This window comes from Bubalus bubalis, chromosome 3, assembly GCF_019923935.1.
Source record: "Bubalus bubalis isolate 160015118507 breed Murrah chromosome 3, NDDB_SH_1, whole genome shotgun sequence".
In the NCBI taxonomy this organism is placed as follows: domain Eukaryota; kingdom Metazoa; phylum Chordata; class Mammalia; order Artiodactyla; family Bovidae; genus Bubalus; species Bubalus bubalis.
In genome coordinates, this window is record NC_059159.1 from 5,512,149 (window position 1) to 5,529,163 (window position 17,015).

The 17,015-nt window shown below is 52.4% G+C and overlaps 1 protein-coding gene and 1 non-coding gene across 3 annotated transcripts in view; one reads left to right on the forward strand and one right to left on the reverse strand.

The window, feature by feature from the left end:
• Positions 1–17,015, reverse strand: part of SDK2 (sidekick cell adhesion molecule 2) — a 272,105-nt gene that overhangs the window by 109,310 nt on the left and 145,780 nt on the right. For both annotated transcript variants that reach the window (XM_025279404.3, XM_025279402.3), the window contains exons 3-4: positions 11,841–11,947; positions 1,474–1,621 (exon numbers count right to left, since the gene is read on the reverse strand). In XM_025279404.3, coding sequence (XP_025135189.3) covers positions 1,474–1,621; positions 11,841–11,947 — 255 coding nt within the window. The remainder of the gene's footprint in view (positions 1–1,473; positions 1,622–11,840; positions 11,948–17,015) is intronic.
• Positions 4,588–4,660, forward strand: TRNAG-CCC. Its single transcript has one exon. It is a non-coding gene; the product is annotated as a tRNA-Trp (tRNA).

Below are 17,015 nucleotides of genomic sequence, written 5' to 3' on the forward strand. Positions count from 1 at the left end.
GAGGAAGACCCGCTGGAGAAGGGATAGGCTACCCACTCCACTGTTCTTGGGCTTCCCTTGTAGCTCAGCTTGTAAAGAATCCACCTGCAATGTGGGAGACCTGGGTTCAATCCCTGGGTTGGAAAGATCCCTTGAGAAGGGACAGGCTACCCACTCCAGTATTCTGGCCTGGAGAATTCCATGGGCTGTATAGTCCATGGGGTCACAAAGAGTCGGACACGACTGAGCGACTTTCACTTCACATACATAGTTTAAAAAAGACACTGAAACCATTATACAAAAAAGGCCCTGACTCTGGAGTCGGCAAGCCTGGAACCAGTTGCGTCAGATTTGGCAGAGCAGTTAAGCACTGGGGGCCTTCACTTTACCATCCGTTAAATGGGGATAAAATCAGCAGCGTCGTAAGGTTCTCGTGAGGGTCATTCATTCAGCAAATATTTCCTGAACGTGCACTCCGGCGATGGAAAAGTCAAGGAGACAGAGCACCTCTCGCTGGGAGGCGCGTGTCTGTCCTGGAGCAGAGGGTGATGTGCGGTGTGTGGAGCGGAGGCCGGAGATGACAGGTGTTCCTTACCGCCACGGCTGTGGCGGATGTTACTATGTTACACGATTCTAACATCTCTCGTGGAACCTCATGCTCCCCAAAGGCAAGAACTGGCCGTCTCGGTTGGCGCTTCCTACGGAGACCAGACAGGCTCCACCCACAGCAGACCTGCAGCCCACGTGGACCAGGACAAGGGTGGGCTTCCTCCTCTGCTGGGAGCAGGGGACAGTGGGGGTCTTAAAGAGGAGCGCCTCCGCTGGCTGTCTCCCCGGGGGTCAGGAGGGCTGCTGTGTCCCACCCTTGACCCCTTGCCCACCCTCCGGGGAGGTGTCAGCTCCATCCCTCTGCCCGCAAGCCCGGCGGCCACCACCCCTGACCTGGGCTACACAGAAGGGCCCTTGTTAGCGCTGAAAGGACGGTGTGTTCCTCTCCCTGCCAGGCCTCCCCTCCTCCCTGCAGCCAGAACACACAGCCGCGCACACGGATGGACACCCAGACACACCCGCCCGCCCAGCAGAAACGCCCAGTGCTGTCCACCCTGCCCGGGAGATGCCAGCGCCTGCCTGTGTGCCCCAAATCCTGGCCTGGAGCCACAGGGACAGAGCCTCTGTCTGTGCCAACTTGAGCTTTTGGAGTGCTCCAAGAGGCAGAATTATTCTCCAGCTGACAGACAGAGGCCAACACCCTGGGATTCCCCAGGAAGGCCGAGAGCTGTCCTAGTTCCAATTCTTGGCCCAGGGTTTCCGAGAAAGGCCCCCTGGGAACCTGGCTGCCCTCCCTGGGGATGTCCCCCACCTGGCTCCACCCCAGAGTGGAAAGGACCCTTTGTCCTCCGCGTCTGGAGGCTCCGTGTGGCCCCGGGTCTCCTCTCCCGGGTGGGGCTGGCTTCTCACACCCGCCCCCGGGGGTGGGGTGGGGGGGACGCTCACATGCGGCTACTGGGCGGGATCTTGCGGCCGTCCCGAAACCAGGTCACTTGCGGCCGGGGGAAGCTGGAGATGCGCGGGGCGCGGATGACGGCGGCCTCTCCGTGGGAGACGCTCTGGTGCTTCTCGCCCTCCTCGAAGCTCCCCATGTCTGCGGGAGGGAAGAGCACACGCAGGGGTCAGAGACAGGAGGTCAGCAACCCAGACTGCCCGGCTCCTGGGTGGGGAGCGGTGGGAGTGCAAGGAAATTGCGGGGCAGACACAGGGTGGCCACCGGGAACAGCCACCGCGTTTGGACCACCTCACGCGGCCCCATCACCCCCTCCCTCACAACGGCGTGCTCCGCTCGGTGCTTTTGGCCTTTATATCCATTTACGCCTGTATGTCCGTGAATCAATGGATTCATTCAACAACCAGGAGACGTCAGTCATTATTTCAAAGAGTTTACAATGGAAAAAAATAAACACCTTCTGAAACAGGCTGGTTGACGTGTCCAATAACACGTACGTGGCTGGGATGGGGCAGAGGCAGGATTTGAACTCAGACCCGGGGTCTGTCCCTGGTCCCCTGCCCTGTACTGCGGCAGGGGTTTAGGTGTGGGGTGAAAGGCACTTCTGGGGGCCAGCTTCCTGGCCCTTGTGTGTGAGCCTGCACAGACGTGTCAACACAACACCATGTTGCTCCTTTAGAAGCATGTCTACCCCATTGGCAGACAGAGAGGGGACCGTGGGTCCCAGCTCTGACGTTCCATCAGCCCAGAGGAGAGCAGCGGAGAAGTGGTGGGAAGGCTTTGACTGCCCACCTGCCTGTTGGGGTCAGCGTGCACTTCGACTCTAACAGCAGAGGCTTATTTATTTCAAAAAGTATATGTATATTTATGTTGTGCTCGTCCTCAGCTACTAAGTCATGTCTCACTCTTAGCGACCCCAAGGACTGTAGCCCGCCAGGCTCCTCTGTCCATGGGATTTCCCAGGCAAGAATACTGGAGTGGGTTGCCATTTCCTTCTCCTCGGGACCTTCCTGACCTAGGACTGAACCTGCACTGCATCTCCTATGTTGGCAGGTGGATTCTTTACCACTGAGCCATCTGGGAAGCCTTATATATGTATATATACACATAGCTGTGCTGTGCTTAGTTGCTCAGTCATGTCCAACTCTTCTCAACCCTGTGGACTGTAGCCCACCAGACTCCTCTGTCCATAGGATTCTCCAGCCAAGAATACCGGAATGAGTTGCCACGCTCTTCTCCAGGGGATCTTCCCAACCCAGGAATTGAACCAGGGTCTCCTGCATTACAGAGTCTTTACCAGCTGAGCTACCAGGGAAGCCCATACATATATATGCATATATAACTGAATCACTTTGCTGTACACCTGAAATTAACACAATTAAACTGTGCACCAATTATACTTCAATTAAAAAAAGCTGGCTGCATCAATATTTACCCCCATCCAACCAGTCCATTCTGAAGGAGATCAGCCCTGGGATTTCTTTGAAAGGAATGATGCTTAAGCTGAAACTCCAGTACTTTGGCCACCTCATGCGAAGAGTTGACTCATTGGAAAAGACTCTGATGCTGGGAGGGATTGGGGGCAGGAGGAGAAGGGGACGACAGAGGATGAGATGGCTGGATGGCATCACTGACTCGATGGACGGGAGTCTGGGTGAACTCCGGGAGTTGGTGACAGGCAGGGAGGCCTGGCGTGCTGCGATTCATGGGGTTGCAAAGAGTTGGACATGACTGAGTGACTGAACTGAACTGAACTGAACATGCCCCTCTTACACTGTGACTGACACTCCACCCACCGAGAGATGGGGGCCATGTCCCCTCCCCTTGAATCTGAGGGATCTGTGAGTACGCCTGTAGAATATGCCGGAAGTGATGCTAAGTGACTTTCCAGGCTAGGTCATCAGGAGGATGTAGCTTCCACCTGGCTCTCTGGACACTCCTGCTTGGAATCCTGCTGCCGTGTTGTAAGGGAACTCAGTCTAGCCCACACAGACACAGCTTTTGTGCAGAGGATCCGAAGTCCCAGACGACAGCCAGCATCAACCCTGGACACGTGAGCCCTCAGGTAATTTCAGCCCCTAGCCTTTGGGTCTTCTAGTTGAGACCTCAGTCATCAAAGAGCAGAGATAAGCTGTTCCCATCATGTTCTGTCCAGACTCACAGAATCTGTGAGCAAGACAAAAGATTGCGGTCCACCCCCTGGAGGGGGAAATGGCAAACCCCTCCAGTATTCTTGCCTGGACAATCCCATGGACAGAGGAGCCTGGCAGATTGTAGTCCATGGGGTGGCAAAGAGTTGGACATGACTGAGTGACTGAGCAGTGCATGATGTTTGGGGTTAATTTGTTATGTAGCCATAGAGACAGGAAGAGTATATTAAAGTGCTAAAACTGTATCTAATATTCATTGTATCAGAATATTGGAATCCTATGCATTTTTCACAGTTTTAACATCAACCTCTCCAACAAAGATTACCCCCGCCACCCAAATAGTTGCTGACCCTACGTCAGGTTTCTTTCTTGTTGGACTTCACATGGATTGTTTCATTCCATCTGTGTAATAATACGACAAAGCTCAATTTTCCTAAATGTGCATCTTTTAGTTGTTTACTAATTTCTATTACTTGGCTCTGTCTATAAAAAAATTGCATCAATAAATCACATTGATTTCAGTCCTCACAATAATTTTATCTATTTAAAAAACTTTTCACAGAACTCTGAAGATATATTTGAACAATTTAAAGCAATTTCATGGTAATAGTGTTTCTTTCTTCTCTCTCGGGTTTTATTAGCTCCATTTCGTCAGTGAGGAAATTAAAGCTCATGGAGATAGAGTGGCTTATCCAGCTTGAGCAGTTAGGGCGGGGCCAGCCAGCGTCCAGCGAGCGTCCAGATTCGCCCCTGTCTTTGCATGCCCTCGCCTCCTCCATGACTTAGCCCCTGCATTCAACTTCTTCATACACCTTCTTTATCTCTTTCTGCTGCACTGAAATCTTCATGAGGCAGTTCTATTTAATTACATTCATGAGGAAATCCCTATAAGATACCTGGCCCCATACTCTGCACACACACAGTAGTTTCTCTCTAAACTCATCAAATACCAGGACTTCCCTGGTGGTCCAGTGGCTAAGACTCCTGGCTCCCAAAGCAGGGGGCCCAGGTTCAATTCCTGGTCAGGGAAGTAGATCGCAAATGCTGCAAGCAAAGGCCCCATAGGTGGCAACTAAGATCCAGTGCAGTCAAATACATATGTATTTAAAAAGTCACCCAGCACCGTCATGCAATGACTCGTTATTGAGTCCCCTCTGTGGGTCAGGCAGGTTCTGCGATAGGTGCTGAAGAAAGCCCTGGTTCCTGCCCTCATGGAACTTATGGCAGGGTTAGGGGAACAAGAAAAGCAACCGACAGCCATGCAGCGACATATTGCGACAACCGTTAGGACGGAGAAATAAGGTTTCTCTATGAGAGGAGGCATCAGAGAAAATCTGCTTTATCTACTTCAGACTGGGAGGTGGGGTGAGGCTTTTTTTAAAAACAAAATGATTTATGTGTTGCTTTTGGCGGTGCTGGGTCTTCGTTGCGGGGCGGGCTTTTCTCTGGCTGCAGCGAGCGGGAGCTCGTCTCCAGCCGTGGCGCGGGCGCTCCCCGTGGCGGTGGCCCCCCTTGTTGAGGAGCAGGGGCTCTAAGGCGTGTGGGCTCCAGCAGTTGTGGCTCCCGGCCTTAGTTGCTCCGCGGCACGTGGGATCCTCCTGGAGCAGGGACTGAACCTGTGTCCCCTGCGCCGTGCAGGTGTGTCCTTTACTACTGAGCCACCAAGGCAGCCGGGGTGAGGCTTTTTAAAGCAGAGCTATATAAAGGGTAGGTGTTAGCCACACACGCACGCGTGTGTGTGTGTGTGTGTGTGGTTGGCAGTATAAAAAGTCCAGAGGAGGAGAAGTGTGAAGACTAGGAGGCAGGAGAGAAGGGCTAGTTAGAGAGAATTTAAAAAACGCCTGTGGGGTCGGCTGGTGGGTTTGTGCCGTGGGTGGATGATGGAATAGATGGATGAGTGGATGGACGGAGGGACAGAGGAAGTGAGGGATGGAGACACGGGTGACTGTATGTACATACGGCAGGATGGACAGGTGAAGGGCGGGCAGAGCTGACCTTGGTCCAAGCCTTGCCGCTGCTGCTCCCATTCACCGTTCCATCTCACAATCTCCCCTCACTGTGGCTCTGAGACCCCCAGAACCCTCCTGATTCTCTCCACTCACTTTGCCAAATGGGCTTGCTAGGTCTGCCCACGGAGCCCCTTGTCTCTGCTCATGGGACCCAGGGCACAGGCGTGTATGTCCCAAGCACCAGCTGCAAGGGGGCTGCTCAGCCAGCCACTGCCTGGGAAAGGCTACAGAGAAGTGCACGCGGGTGGGGCTGGGGGTCCAGGATTTCCTAGGGAAACTCACTCCCACTGAGGTGGAAACACAAGGATTTATTTACTGCACTTCCTCTCGGCGATGCATGCTGGTGAACATACCATACCGTGCCTTGCAGCACTGATCTAATGCCCTAGGAATTCCCCTGAGAGCAAAGATGTGTAGGGCTGGGGCCCAGCTAGACGGGGCCTAAAAATTATTCCTAATGTCTTTGTTCTATCTTAAAAGGTCTTGTAAAGCATGCATTCCACTTCAGAGTATATTTACCGTTTTTAGTTATTTTTAAAACTTTTTTTTTTTCTTCTTTTGGCCATGCCACGCAGCATGTGGGATCTTAAGTTCCTCAACCAGGGATCGAACCCGTGCCCCCTACAGGGGAGGCGTGGAGCCCTAACCACTGGACCACCAGGGAGGTCCCACTTTTAAAACGTTTTTATCATGAAATGTGTCATGCATTAAAAAAAAGAGTGAATATAATTTTATGAATAGTTCAAAGAAGAATAAATGCTCACACACCCACCACTGGGAAAGGCCGAGGGCAAGAGAAGAGGGCAACGGAGGATGAGATGGTTGGATGGCTCAATGGACATGAGTTTGAGCAAACTCCAGGGGATGGTGAAGGACAGGGAAGCCTGGCGTGCGGCAGTCCACGGGGTCGCAAAGTGTCAGACACGACGTAGCTACTGAACAATATCAGCAACAACAACCCACCACCCAGTTTAAGGAACAGAAGACGAACCAACCTCACCTCCCTCCCCGACAGCCTCCTGCTCTTCGCCGCCGCGCCCCCCAGAGGTCTAATTGACATCTTGGATGTTGTTCATCGTATCATTGCTTTTTCTCTTTCTTTCAAGTTTCCCTGCATGTAGATGCATCCTTGAACAGTTTATGGTTAATTCAGCCTGTTTCTAAGCCCTCTGGATTATCTTGTATGTCATCCGCTCTGATTTGCTTTGTTTGTGCAACGTGTTTGTTGGCAGCTCCACCTCTGTCCTTGTACTTGGCTTGGTCACCCTCAGAGCCGCCCGGGTGTCCGTGTACCAAGACAGGGCAGTGCTGCCGCAGGCGGGCTTGTTACCGGTGTTTTGCTGTCCTGCTAAGGACAGTCTCGTGTGGGCCTGCTAGCACTCGTCGCTGAGAGAATCTCAAGAGGATGTGCCTAAAGGTGGAAGGGTTGTAGGCTGTGCACACGTTGATCTTATGAGGTAACGCCAAGCTGTTTTCCTGATTTGCATCAATTTGCCAATTCACACTCCCGTCGGCAGTGGTGTGAATTTTTATTAACACCTGGTCTTGCTAGACTCTTTGGTTTTTGCCCGTGTGGTGGACATGGGATGGTACTTAATTGTGGTTGTGATTGTTTCTTACGAGGGTGCTATTTCTCCATCCAGCTGTGGCTCTGACTCCAACCATCCACAACTTCCACCGCATCCTAAGTGACATCAAAACATCCAACTGCATCTGAGAACGTCACCCTCTGTCCCCAGTGCCCCACCTCCTCAGCCATATCTCCTCCCTTCTTCCACATTTAATACTCCACTCAGGCTGAGGATTAAGAAGAATGGGCCCACCGCTGGCATTCTGGACATCAACCCCAGCGCAAAGGACAGTGGGGCTGATGCCGTCAGCTCTCATTTTGCACAGGGGGCTGCTAAGCTGCCTCGGAGAACAGGGAGCAGGAGCCCCTGGCCCTGTGATGGGTGGGCGGGGCTTGTTGCCGGGGCTGGGGGTTCCAAGTCTGAGCCATCGCCCACCCAGTGAGGCTGGGATACCATCAGGGACATTGCTCAGGTGAGGAGGACTAAGAGGAGCCTACGGAAGCTGGATGCTGACTCCAGAAGGTTCTCCCAACCCTCTCAGCCATTTAACCCACTTGCCGCATGCCAGAAATTTATGGCAGCTTCACAAAAACAGAGAGACTCAGGGTGGGGCCAAGAAGGGAGCTAGGGGTAGGGGTGATGTTTTATCGACTTCTCTTTAATTGCTGTAATTAAAAACACGTAAAGAAGCTTTTTGTAACGACTTTGCCATCATCATTAGTGGTTAGCACAGCTGCCTTATTAATTTACCATTAGAACCCGATTCACAGCCCTTGTTTGGAAAGTGGGGGGTGGGAACCAGGGGTGGGGCCTGCCGGGCCTGATCTGACCCAACCCTGCTGCTGAACCCCCAGGACAAAACCCTCCCACCCTGGGGGGCAGAACTGGCAAGAAGGGGAGATGCGGGGTCTGGAGAAGCATCCGTACCCTCCCCATCCTCAGAACGGCAAGCACCCGGGTGACAGTGTAAACAGACGGAGGGACAGACAGATGCAGGTGGTGTGCGGGGCACAAAAGCCTGGGAGAGCCCCAGGACTGCGATGGGTGGGGGAGGGGAACGATTTAAGGTGGCACCCACTGTCAGGGTCCTGCAAGCAGGCGGTGAGTCCCTGAGAGGGAGTGCCTCCTTCAATTTCCCATTCTCCTCGCCCCACCCTAGCACCAGCCCTGGACAGCAGAGGATGGTACCTCCCAAGGTACCATCAGACAGAATGAGAAAGGCTGTGAATGTCTATTCCGGGAAGCCTTCCCTGGTTGGCCTGGCAGAGAAGAAAGTGTACTCGTCCACCCCCGGCTGAGGGCCTTTCATGATGGTTTGTGTGCACTGATTGCTTAAAATCTTTATTGAATTTTGTTACAACATTGCTCCTGTTTTATGTTTTGGTCTTTTAGCCTCCTGGAGTGTGGGATCTTAGCTCCCCACCAAGGATCAAACCCACACCCTCTGATTAGGAGTCCTTAACCACTTGACTGCCAGGGATGTCCCTTATATGCACTGATTGATTACTCATTGACAGCCCAGCTAGGTAGGCACTAACATTAGCATTCCTTTTTTACAATGAGGAAATGAAGGCACAGAGAAGTTAAGTAACTTGCCCAAGGTCACACAGCCAGGGATAGTGCATGCTTGCTTGCTCAGTCGCTTCTGCCACGTCCGACTCTTTGCGACCCTATGGGCTATAGCCTGCAGGCTCCTCTGTCTGTGGGATTCTCCAGCCAAAAATACTGGAGTGGGTTGCCATGCCCCTCGCCAGGGGATCTTCCTAACCCAGTGACAGAACCGGGGTCTCCTGCATTGGCAGGTGGATTCTTTACCTCTGAGCTACCAGGGAAGCCAAGGGATAGGTGAGGGGAATTTGAGCTCAACGTTTGTTCATGGCTGGTTCCATGGCTGGGTCCACAGCTCCAGTCTTTGGTTGATGGGGGGAGGAAGGAGGAGGAAGATGGTAGAAATACCAGCTGTGGGACCTTGGGTTGTCCCCAGATCACTTTTTTTTTTTAATTTATTCGGCCACATTGGCTCTCTGTTGCGGCACGTGGGACCTTCCTTGATCGGGTGGAATCTTTTGTTGTAGTGTATATATTCCCTACCTGTGACGCGGGCAGCACGTGGGCTCTTAGTTCCCGGAGCAGAGATTGACCCCACGTCCCCTGCCTTGCAAGGCAGAGTCTTAACCACTGGACCACCAGGGAAGTCCAGTCCTCTGACCTTTCTGAGGCTCAGTTTCCCCATCTCAAGATGTAGCTCCCGGGACACGCCTTCCTACCTTGGAGACCTGCCCCAGGGACCCACGAAGGGACGACGTTTGCACAATGGCACTGGAGGGCGGGGGGTTGGGGGCTCCTCTGTGCTTCCTGGGCATCTCCTTAGGGACGCGCTGTCCAGCTTGCACCTGCGGCTCTGATTGTTTTGCAGGGTCTTGGGTGTGTGCTCACCTTTCCAGGGGGACGGAGGCTGTGCTTCCTTCTCCACCTGCAACCCCTCCACTCCCCAGGTGCCCAGAGCCCTAAGCTAGTCAGCGACTGGATCAGCGCTGGAATCCATGCTTTCTCTCCCCATCCCCACGAGGGTCATGACCTGGCATGTGAAGAACCCTGAAGCCTGCTGTCAGCATGTTTTGTCTGCTGGTCCCAATGCAGGGGACTGGGGTTCGATTCCTGGTCGGGGAACTAAAACCTCATATGCTGCAACTAAAGATCCCACGTGCTGCAACGAAGACCAGGCACAACCCTCAGCTGCACACAGGTGAACAAAGAGGCAGACCAATCCAGAAACACATTTGCACACTCACATGCATGAACCCACACCTACCCTCGAGCACACACAGACACACTCCTGGGCTCTCTGTGGCCCGACCCACGGCTGCCCCCGCACCACAGGGCTCTGAGAACCCGCTAAACGGAGCTCCATGGGAGCCCTCCAGCCGGTGGCCGCGGCCCTGAACTGTCATTTTAATTCAGGGCTTTTCCTCTCCTCTGAGGAAGCCGAGCTGTCCTTAGCGCTGATTTATGGGACAATCGGTCCTCCGCTTCTGATTACGGCTGCTCTCCATAGTTATTGTAAACACTCTTCGCCTCACTTGAGGCTTTCTTCTCGACTTCTCTCCCCTGCTTCTCTCCAAAGTAATAAGCTCTCTTCTGCGTTAAATCCGAGTCAAGCCCTAGTGGGCCCTGCATGAGAGGGTATCTTGAGTTTTTTTTCTTTTTTGGAAGGCAAGCTACTTTCTTTTTAAATTTTTATTACTTTTAAATTTTATTTTTGGCCATGCCCCACGCCATGTGGGATCTTAGTTCCCTAACCAGGGATTGAACCTGTGCCCCTCCTGCAGTGGAAGCTCAGACGCCTAACCACTGGATCGCCAGGGAAGTCTCAAGGGAGTCCTCTTTGTTAAAAAAAAAAAAAAAAAATCAGGGCTCATTAAGGTTTCCCACACTCCCATGGCCCATTGGGCAACTTTAGACGTCTCCCCCTAAAGACCCCAGAATGAAACGGCCCATACTGAGGCTTATTTCTAGCATACGGGGTCTGTGGGGTCTGCGAACGGGATACTGAGTCATGGTGGGGGCTGTGGGTGGAGCTGATTGGTGCAATGGGTTCTCCTGAGGCTTCTCTCTCATCCCCCATCTGAGGTCGCTCTTCCGGGTCCTGGTGGCAACGAGGGGAGGCTGTCACCCTAAAGGCTCAGCGAGGGTCTATTCCTTTACCCTTTGCTCCTTCCAGGAACTCTGGCTGCTCCCCTCCCCTCTCCCTTTAGAGCTGAGACCCACCACGAGGCGTCTCACAGCGCTTCCCAAGACTGTGGGGGCCTCCAAGCTCTTACTGCTCCAGGGCTGGGCAAGCTGGAAGATGGAAAATTCCAGGTTGTGGGGGTGCGTGCATGCTACATCTCAGTCGTGTCCGACTCTTTGGGACCCCATGGACTGTAGCCCTCCAGGCTGCTCTGTTCATGGGATTCTCCAGATAAGAATACTGGAGTTGATTGCCATGCCCTCCTCCAGGGGATCTTCCTGACCCAGGGGTCGAGCCTGCATCTCTTCTGTCTCCTGCATTGGCAGCCTGCTTCTTTACCACCAGCACCACCTGGGAAGGTCATGGTGGGGATGGGGGATCCTGGGAAATCTGCCAAGAAGACCCTGAGGAAGTCTGCCATTATGAAGATTCCCCAAGTTGGAGGCCAAGCCCAGAGGAGACTCTCAAAGCAGGTGGCAGGCCTCCTTTTCAAAAAAGAAGCAACCGGTCGCATCCAAAGAGTGCTGGGGACTTCCCTGGCCGTCCAGTGATTAAGACTCTGCACTTCCAATGCAGGGGGCACAGGTTTGATCCCTGGGTGGGGTACTGGGATCCCACATTTGGTGCAGCTATTAGAAATAAAAAAAAGAGTGCTGGACTCACAGCCAGCAGAGATATGTCATGTGTCGGCAATGTGGCTTTGAGAGCCCGGGCCTTGGTTCCATCTGCTGTAAGTGGACGGTACCGGCCTGGATGGCAGGAAGGGCCGCCACGAGCACCCACCAGACGGAAGGCCACAGCTGGGGTTTGGCTCTGCCCAGTGTGTGGCCAGTGGGCAAAGACCCTGCAGACCCTCTCCACTTCACAGTCCCCCTCTCCCCGGCCCCGCGCGGTACTCACAGGCCACCTGGACCTCCGTCTGTCGCTGCAGCAGAGCACCCATTCGGTTACGCACGATGCAGCGGTAGAAGCCAGCGTGGGTGCGGTCCAGGCTGGTGATCATGTACCTGGGGGCAGATGAGACAGCCGGTGAGCAAGTCAGGCAGCCGCGGGGACGCAGGGGTCAAACTGGGGGTCAGAGGTTGCCACATCACCCTCTTCCATGACCAAGGGCACCAGGGAGCCCTCAGTTGTACCATGGGGGTCATAGAAAGGACCTATAAGAAGATCCCTCCAAAGGCTCTGGCTCAGGTGCCTGGGAGGGCCTGTACTCCACATACCATCCTGGCAAAGTCATCTGGGCAGGCTGCGTGGCTTTCTGAACGTGTGGCCCCAAGGCCAGAGTGCGTGAACCGAAGGGGGTCCCTAGGGATGCTCTTGGGGAGCACCTCACTGGCCCCAGAGCTGCAGAGTCTGGTCCTGGGGGGAGGGCAGCTGGAGAGCAGCTGTGTGGTGCACTCACCCGACTAGGGGCAGGGAGGAAGCCAGGCTCGGTGTGTGAAGAGCTTCTGGCAGCGAGACGTGGCAGGTGGTGGGTGTTCTTGGGTATGGAGGGGCTAGTTCCCCTGGGCCCCACCCCATGATCTCCCTGCTGATCTGGGCAGTGACCAGCCCAGCAGCGAGCTCTGAGGGTCCAAGGGCTGGTGCCTAGGATGCCTCCCCTACTCTTGGGTGTTCTCAGGCTTACCCAACCAACTCGGGGAACAAGCTCACTGCAGGCCTGCCCCCAGGCTATGCCAACCCTGGAACAGAGCAACCTTATTTGTAGGCATCACCAAGTTTTCTTTTGCATGAGTTCTCACATGAGCCCACCACCATCACCACCATCACCATCACCATCATCACCACCATCACCACCATCAGCACCATCATCACCACCATCATCACCTTCATCACCATGGCATCAGCACCATCATCACCATCACCACCACCATCAGCACCATCACCATCATCACCACCGTCATCATCATCAGCACCACCATCAGCACCATCATCACCACCGTCCTCACCATCATCAGCACCATCAGCATCACCATCACCACCATCACCATCACCACCATCAGCACCACCATCAGCACCATCATCACCACTGTCCTCACCAACATCAGCACCATCAGCACCACCATCATCACCGTCATCATCATCAGCACCACCATCAGCACCACCATCACCACCATCAGCACCACCATCAGCATCAGCTTATCATGATGATGAAACAGCTGCCACTCTCTGAGCACCACCTATGCTTCAGATGCTGTATTAAGTGCTTTTCATTCATTTCTCTCTCTCTCTTTTTTTGCTGTGCAGCTTCTGGGATCTCAGTTCCCCAACGAGGTGTGAAACCTGGACCCTTGGCAATGAAGGCACAGAGTCTTAACCCCTGGACCTCCAGGGATCTCTCCATTCATTTGTTCACCTCACGCAGCAGTTCCCACACTAGTGGGCCTTGTGGACCAGTAACACTTGAGCCATTTTAACACATTTTAATCTGAAATTTTGTGCCTTGCCCACTACACTAGCTTCACTTTCTTCATTTTATGCGGACAGGGCAGAGGGTCGTAGGTCTGAATTGGAGAGTCTTTTTACCTAATCGCGCTACTAACCCCCATTTTAGAGGTGAGGAAATTAAGTTCAGAAATACCCATCATTGACCTGTGGTTTCTGAGGCAGTAAGAAGCAGGGCCAGGGACCCATAGAACCTTTCTGACTCCAAGCCCAGTTGCTAACCAGCTCAACACTGACGTGCACGCATGCATGCTTAGTTGCTCAGTCATGTCCGACTCCGTGTGACCCCAGGGACTGTAGCCTGCCATGCTGCTCTGTCTATGGGATTCTCCAGGCCAGAATACTGCAGTGGGCTGCCATTCCTTCCTCCAGGGGGATCTTCCTGACCCAGGGATACAGCCCACATTTTCTGGGTCTCCTGTATTGCAGGCAGGTTCTTTACGGCTGAGCCACCCAGGAAGCCCGCAGCACTGACATCCGACCACACAGGACCCCATGTTCGGTCCTGGGATGGCATGAGCCCCAGACTCACAGGTGGGTGTGTGCTAAGCCTGCTCTGGCTCTGCAGCAGTATCACCCAGAACCTCCTGGCTGGCCGAGTCTCTTATCTCTGCCCCTGGTGACAGCTCTTATCTGTCCCTCACTCCTGTGCTCAGCGTGATGTTGGGAAGATAGCGGGTACCCAGGCTCTGGCAAACCTCCCATTCTCCACCCCCACAACCCACCCTCAGGCCCATCACAGGCCCATGGCTCCCTGGGGGAGGGGAAAGGCAGCTTTGGATAAACCGTTCAGGTCTTAAAAGGGATGAGGTGACCTGGCAGGGAAGATAGAAGGACAGATTGACTGGAAAAGCCCTCTATCTTTAAAAACAGAATCAGATACTACTAAAAAGCACCAGGGAGAGAAAAATGAACAGAAATGACCAAACTCACAAAGAAGATGCTCGGCCATTGTCACAATGAAAGAAAGTCCAATCAAAAGAAGACAATATTCAGATGGCACCAAATTTTCTTGTACGATTACACCCAAGGCTAGAGTGAGGCGGAGGTGAGGCTGACCACAGATCGGCTGCTGAAAGAGTAAGTTGGTCCAACCTTTGGGGCAGAATCGATCCAAATCAGAATATTCAAGTCTTCTGACCCTGAGGCTAGACTCCAGGGAGCTGGCCTTTTATCCGTACTTACAAAAATGTGGCAAAAACCAGGAATGAGGATGTTCACTGTGGTTTGCTTGTAACAGCAGAGACAAATGAAAACCAGAAGCAGCATAAACACCCATCAAAAATGGAATCGAATCGATTAATAATGCCATAGCCATAGAATGAACGAAGAACACCTCTATGGGATGAGACAGAACAGCCTCCAAGACATACAAAGCACGAGAAGGAAGTCGAAGCTGGAGACGGGGGATATTTATGGAAATAAAAACATGAGAAAGTAAAAAGATAAATAATATCACAGCTGAGTGTTAGGGACATGAGAGAATGTATTCTTATCTCTTGATAGGTTGTTTATTGATGCAGGCTGCCAAACCCTTAGTCTAATGTTTAGGATCATAAAAAGAATTTTGAGTTTGTGAGCCAAAAAAAGTCAAGAAACAGTGTAAATGGTATAACGTGTAGGTAAACTGGAATAGTATGTATTTGTATATATTTGCACACACACAATCACGTATATGGGCTTCGCTGGTGGCTCAGTGGTAAAGAATCTGCCTGCCAATGCAGGAGATGCAGGTTCAATCCCTGGGTCGGGAAGATCCCCTGGAGAAGGAAATGGCAATCCACTCCAGTATTCCTGCCTGGAAAATCCCATGGTGGGAGAAGCCTGGTGGGCTACAGTCCATGGGGTTGCAGACATGACTTAGAGATTAAACAGCAACAATAATCACGTACCCGTTCTGGCTTGGACATAAACATTTTTTAGGATTCTTCACCTCTTGCCTTTTGGGAGAAGTATTGAGGACTCAGAGGAAGGTAAACTTCTGCCTCTGGAGTTTATGTCTTTCTGCACCATCAGAATGTTCTTTATGGTGTGCATATATTGCTTTTATTTTAAAAATAAAATTAAAAAATGCACTTTGAGCATATAATGTCAGTATACATTATAAAACAGACACCAGGGACTCATTGGATCTGGGGTTTGTCTGCTGATACTGGTGATGCGTAGTGAAATTTAAACTTTAATAAAAGTTGATTTCGGCATAAAGCACGAGTTCCTTTGCTTCAGCCAGGAAGCTCCAGGCCCCAATCTGGGGCCCCAAGGAAGAGCAGTGGGTGCGTGTCTGCCCCTCCCCCGAAACCAGCAGAGGAGAGCTGGCTCTGGGCCCCACCTCGGCCACGTCTGTGGGAGGGGGCGGGCATCCTCACTCTGGCATCTGTGGTCGGCCTCGGTGTGGGGTGGAGCCCCTTTCCCTGAGCTGTCCCTGGCGCTCCCCTCCCTGCCTGGGAGAACTATTTCTGGCTTGTAGGCAATATTATTTAAAGTAACAGTGCCGCCCACTGCCTTTCCTACCAGGGAAACCCGCTTTGCTTCACCCAGACTGCCTCCCCGGTGGGTGGAAGAGGCAGCTGGCCAGCATCTCGATTTGCAAATCCAGAGCGGCTGGTGGCATCACAGCATCGGAGCATCCAAGATAATGACCCTGACAGCTCTTCATCCCCCACAGGGCTCCCTCCTGGGCCCCGGGATGCCCACAGCTCTATCTGCCCCACCCACCTGCGGCTGCGGGCCTGGCAGGGAACTGGAGGAGCCCAGTCCTGTCAAGGTCCCTTCCAGGGGCAGGGGGATGGCTGAAATGCTTTGTGAGGAGGGTGCACACGTGACTGCCCATGATGGAGCCTGGCGCTGGAGGGGGCGCTGGGGCTTCTGATGTTGAGAAAACTAGGCCTGACATCCGCTTCTGCACTTTTTAGGGGTTTGACCTGGGCAAGTGATGGAAATGCACAAACCTCAGTTTTCCCATCTGTAAAATGGGGACAATAATGGTTATTGTGTACATGTATCTGTATGGCTGAGTCCCTCTGCTGTTCATTTGAAACTATCTCAACACTGTTAACTGGCTATACTCCAATACAAACTAAAAAGCTTAAAAATGGCTATCTTTTAAAGAAAATTGAAGTATAGCTGCTGTACAACATTATAGAAGTTAGAGGTGCACAATATAGTGATCCAGTTTCTAAAGGTTATACTCTATTTGGGGGAGAATGGGTACATGTATCTGTCTGGCTGAGTCTCTTCACTGTTCATCTGAGACTATCACAGCATTGTTAATCGACTATATCCCAATACAAAATAAAAGGTAAAAAAATAAAGGTTGTACTCCATTTATAGTTACTATAAAATATCAGCTATATCCCGTGTGTTGTACAGTATATCCTTATAGCTTGTTTTAAAGATTTGTTTTTTTGATGTGAACCATTTTAAAGTCTTTATTGAATGTGTTACAATATTGCTTCTGCTTTCTGTTTTGGTTTTTTGGCTGTGAGGTATGTGGGGTCTTAGCAGTCTGACCAGGGGTCGAACCTGAACCCCACGCACTGAAGGATGAAGCCTTAACCACTGGGCCACCAGGGAAGCCCCACGTTGTAGCTTATTTTTACCTAATAGTTCGTCCCTTTCCGTCCACCCCTT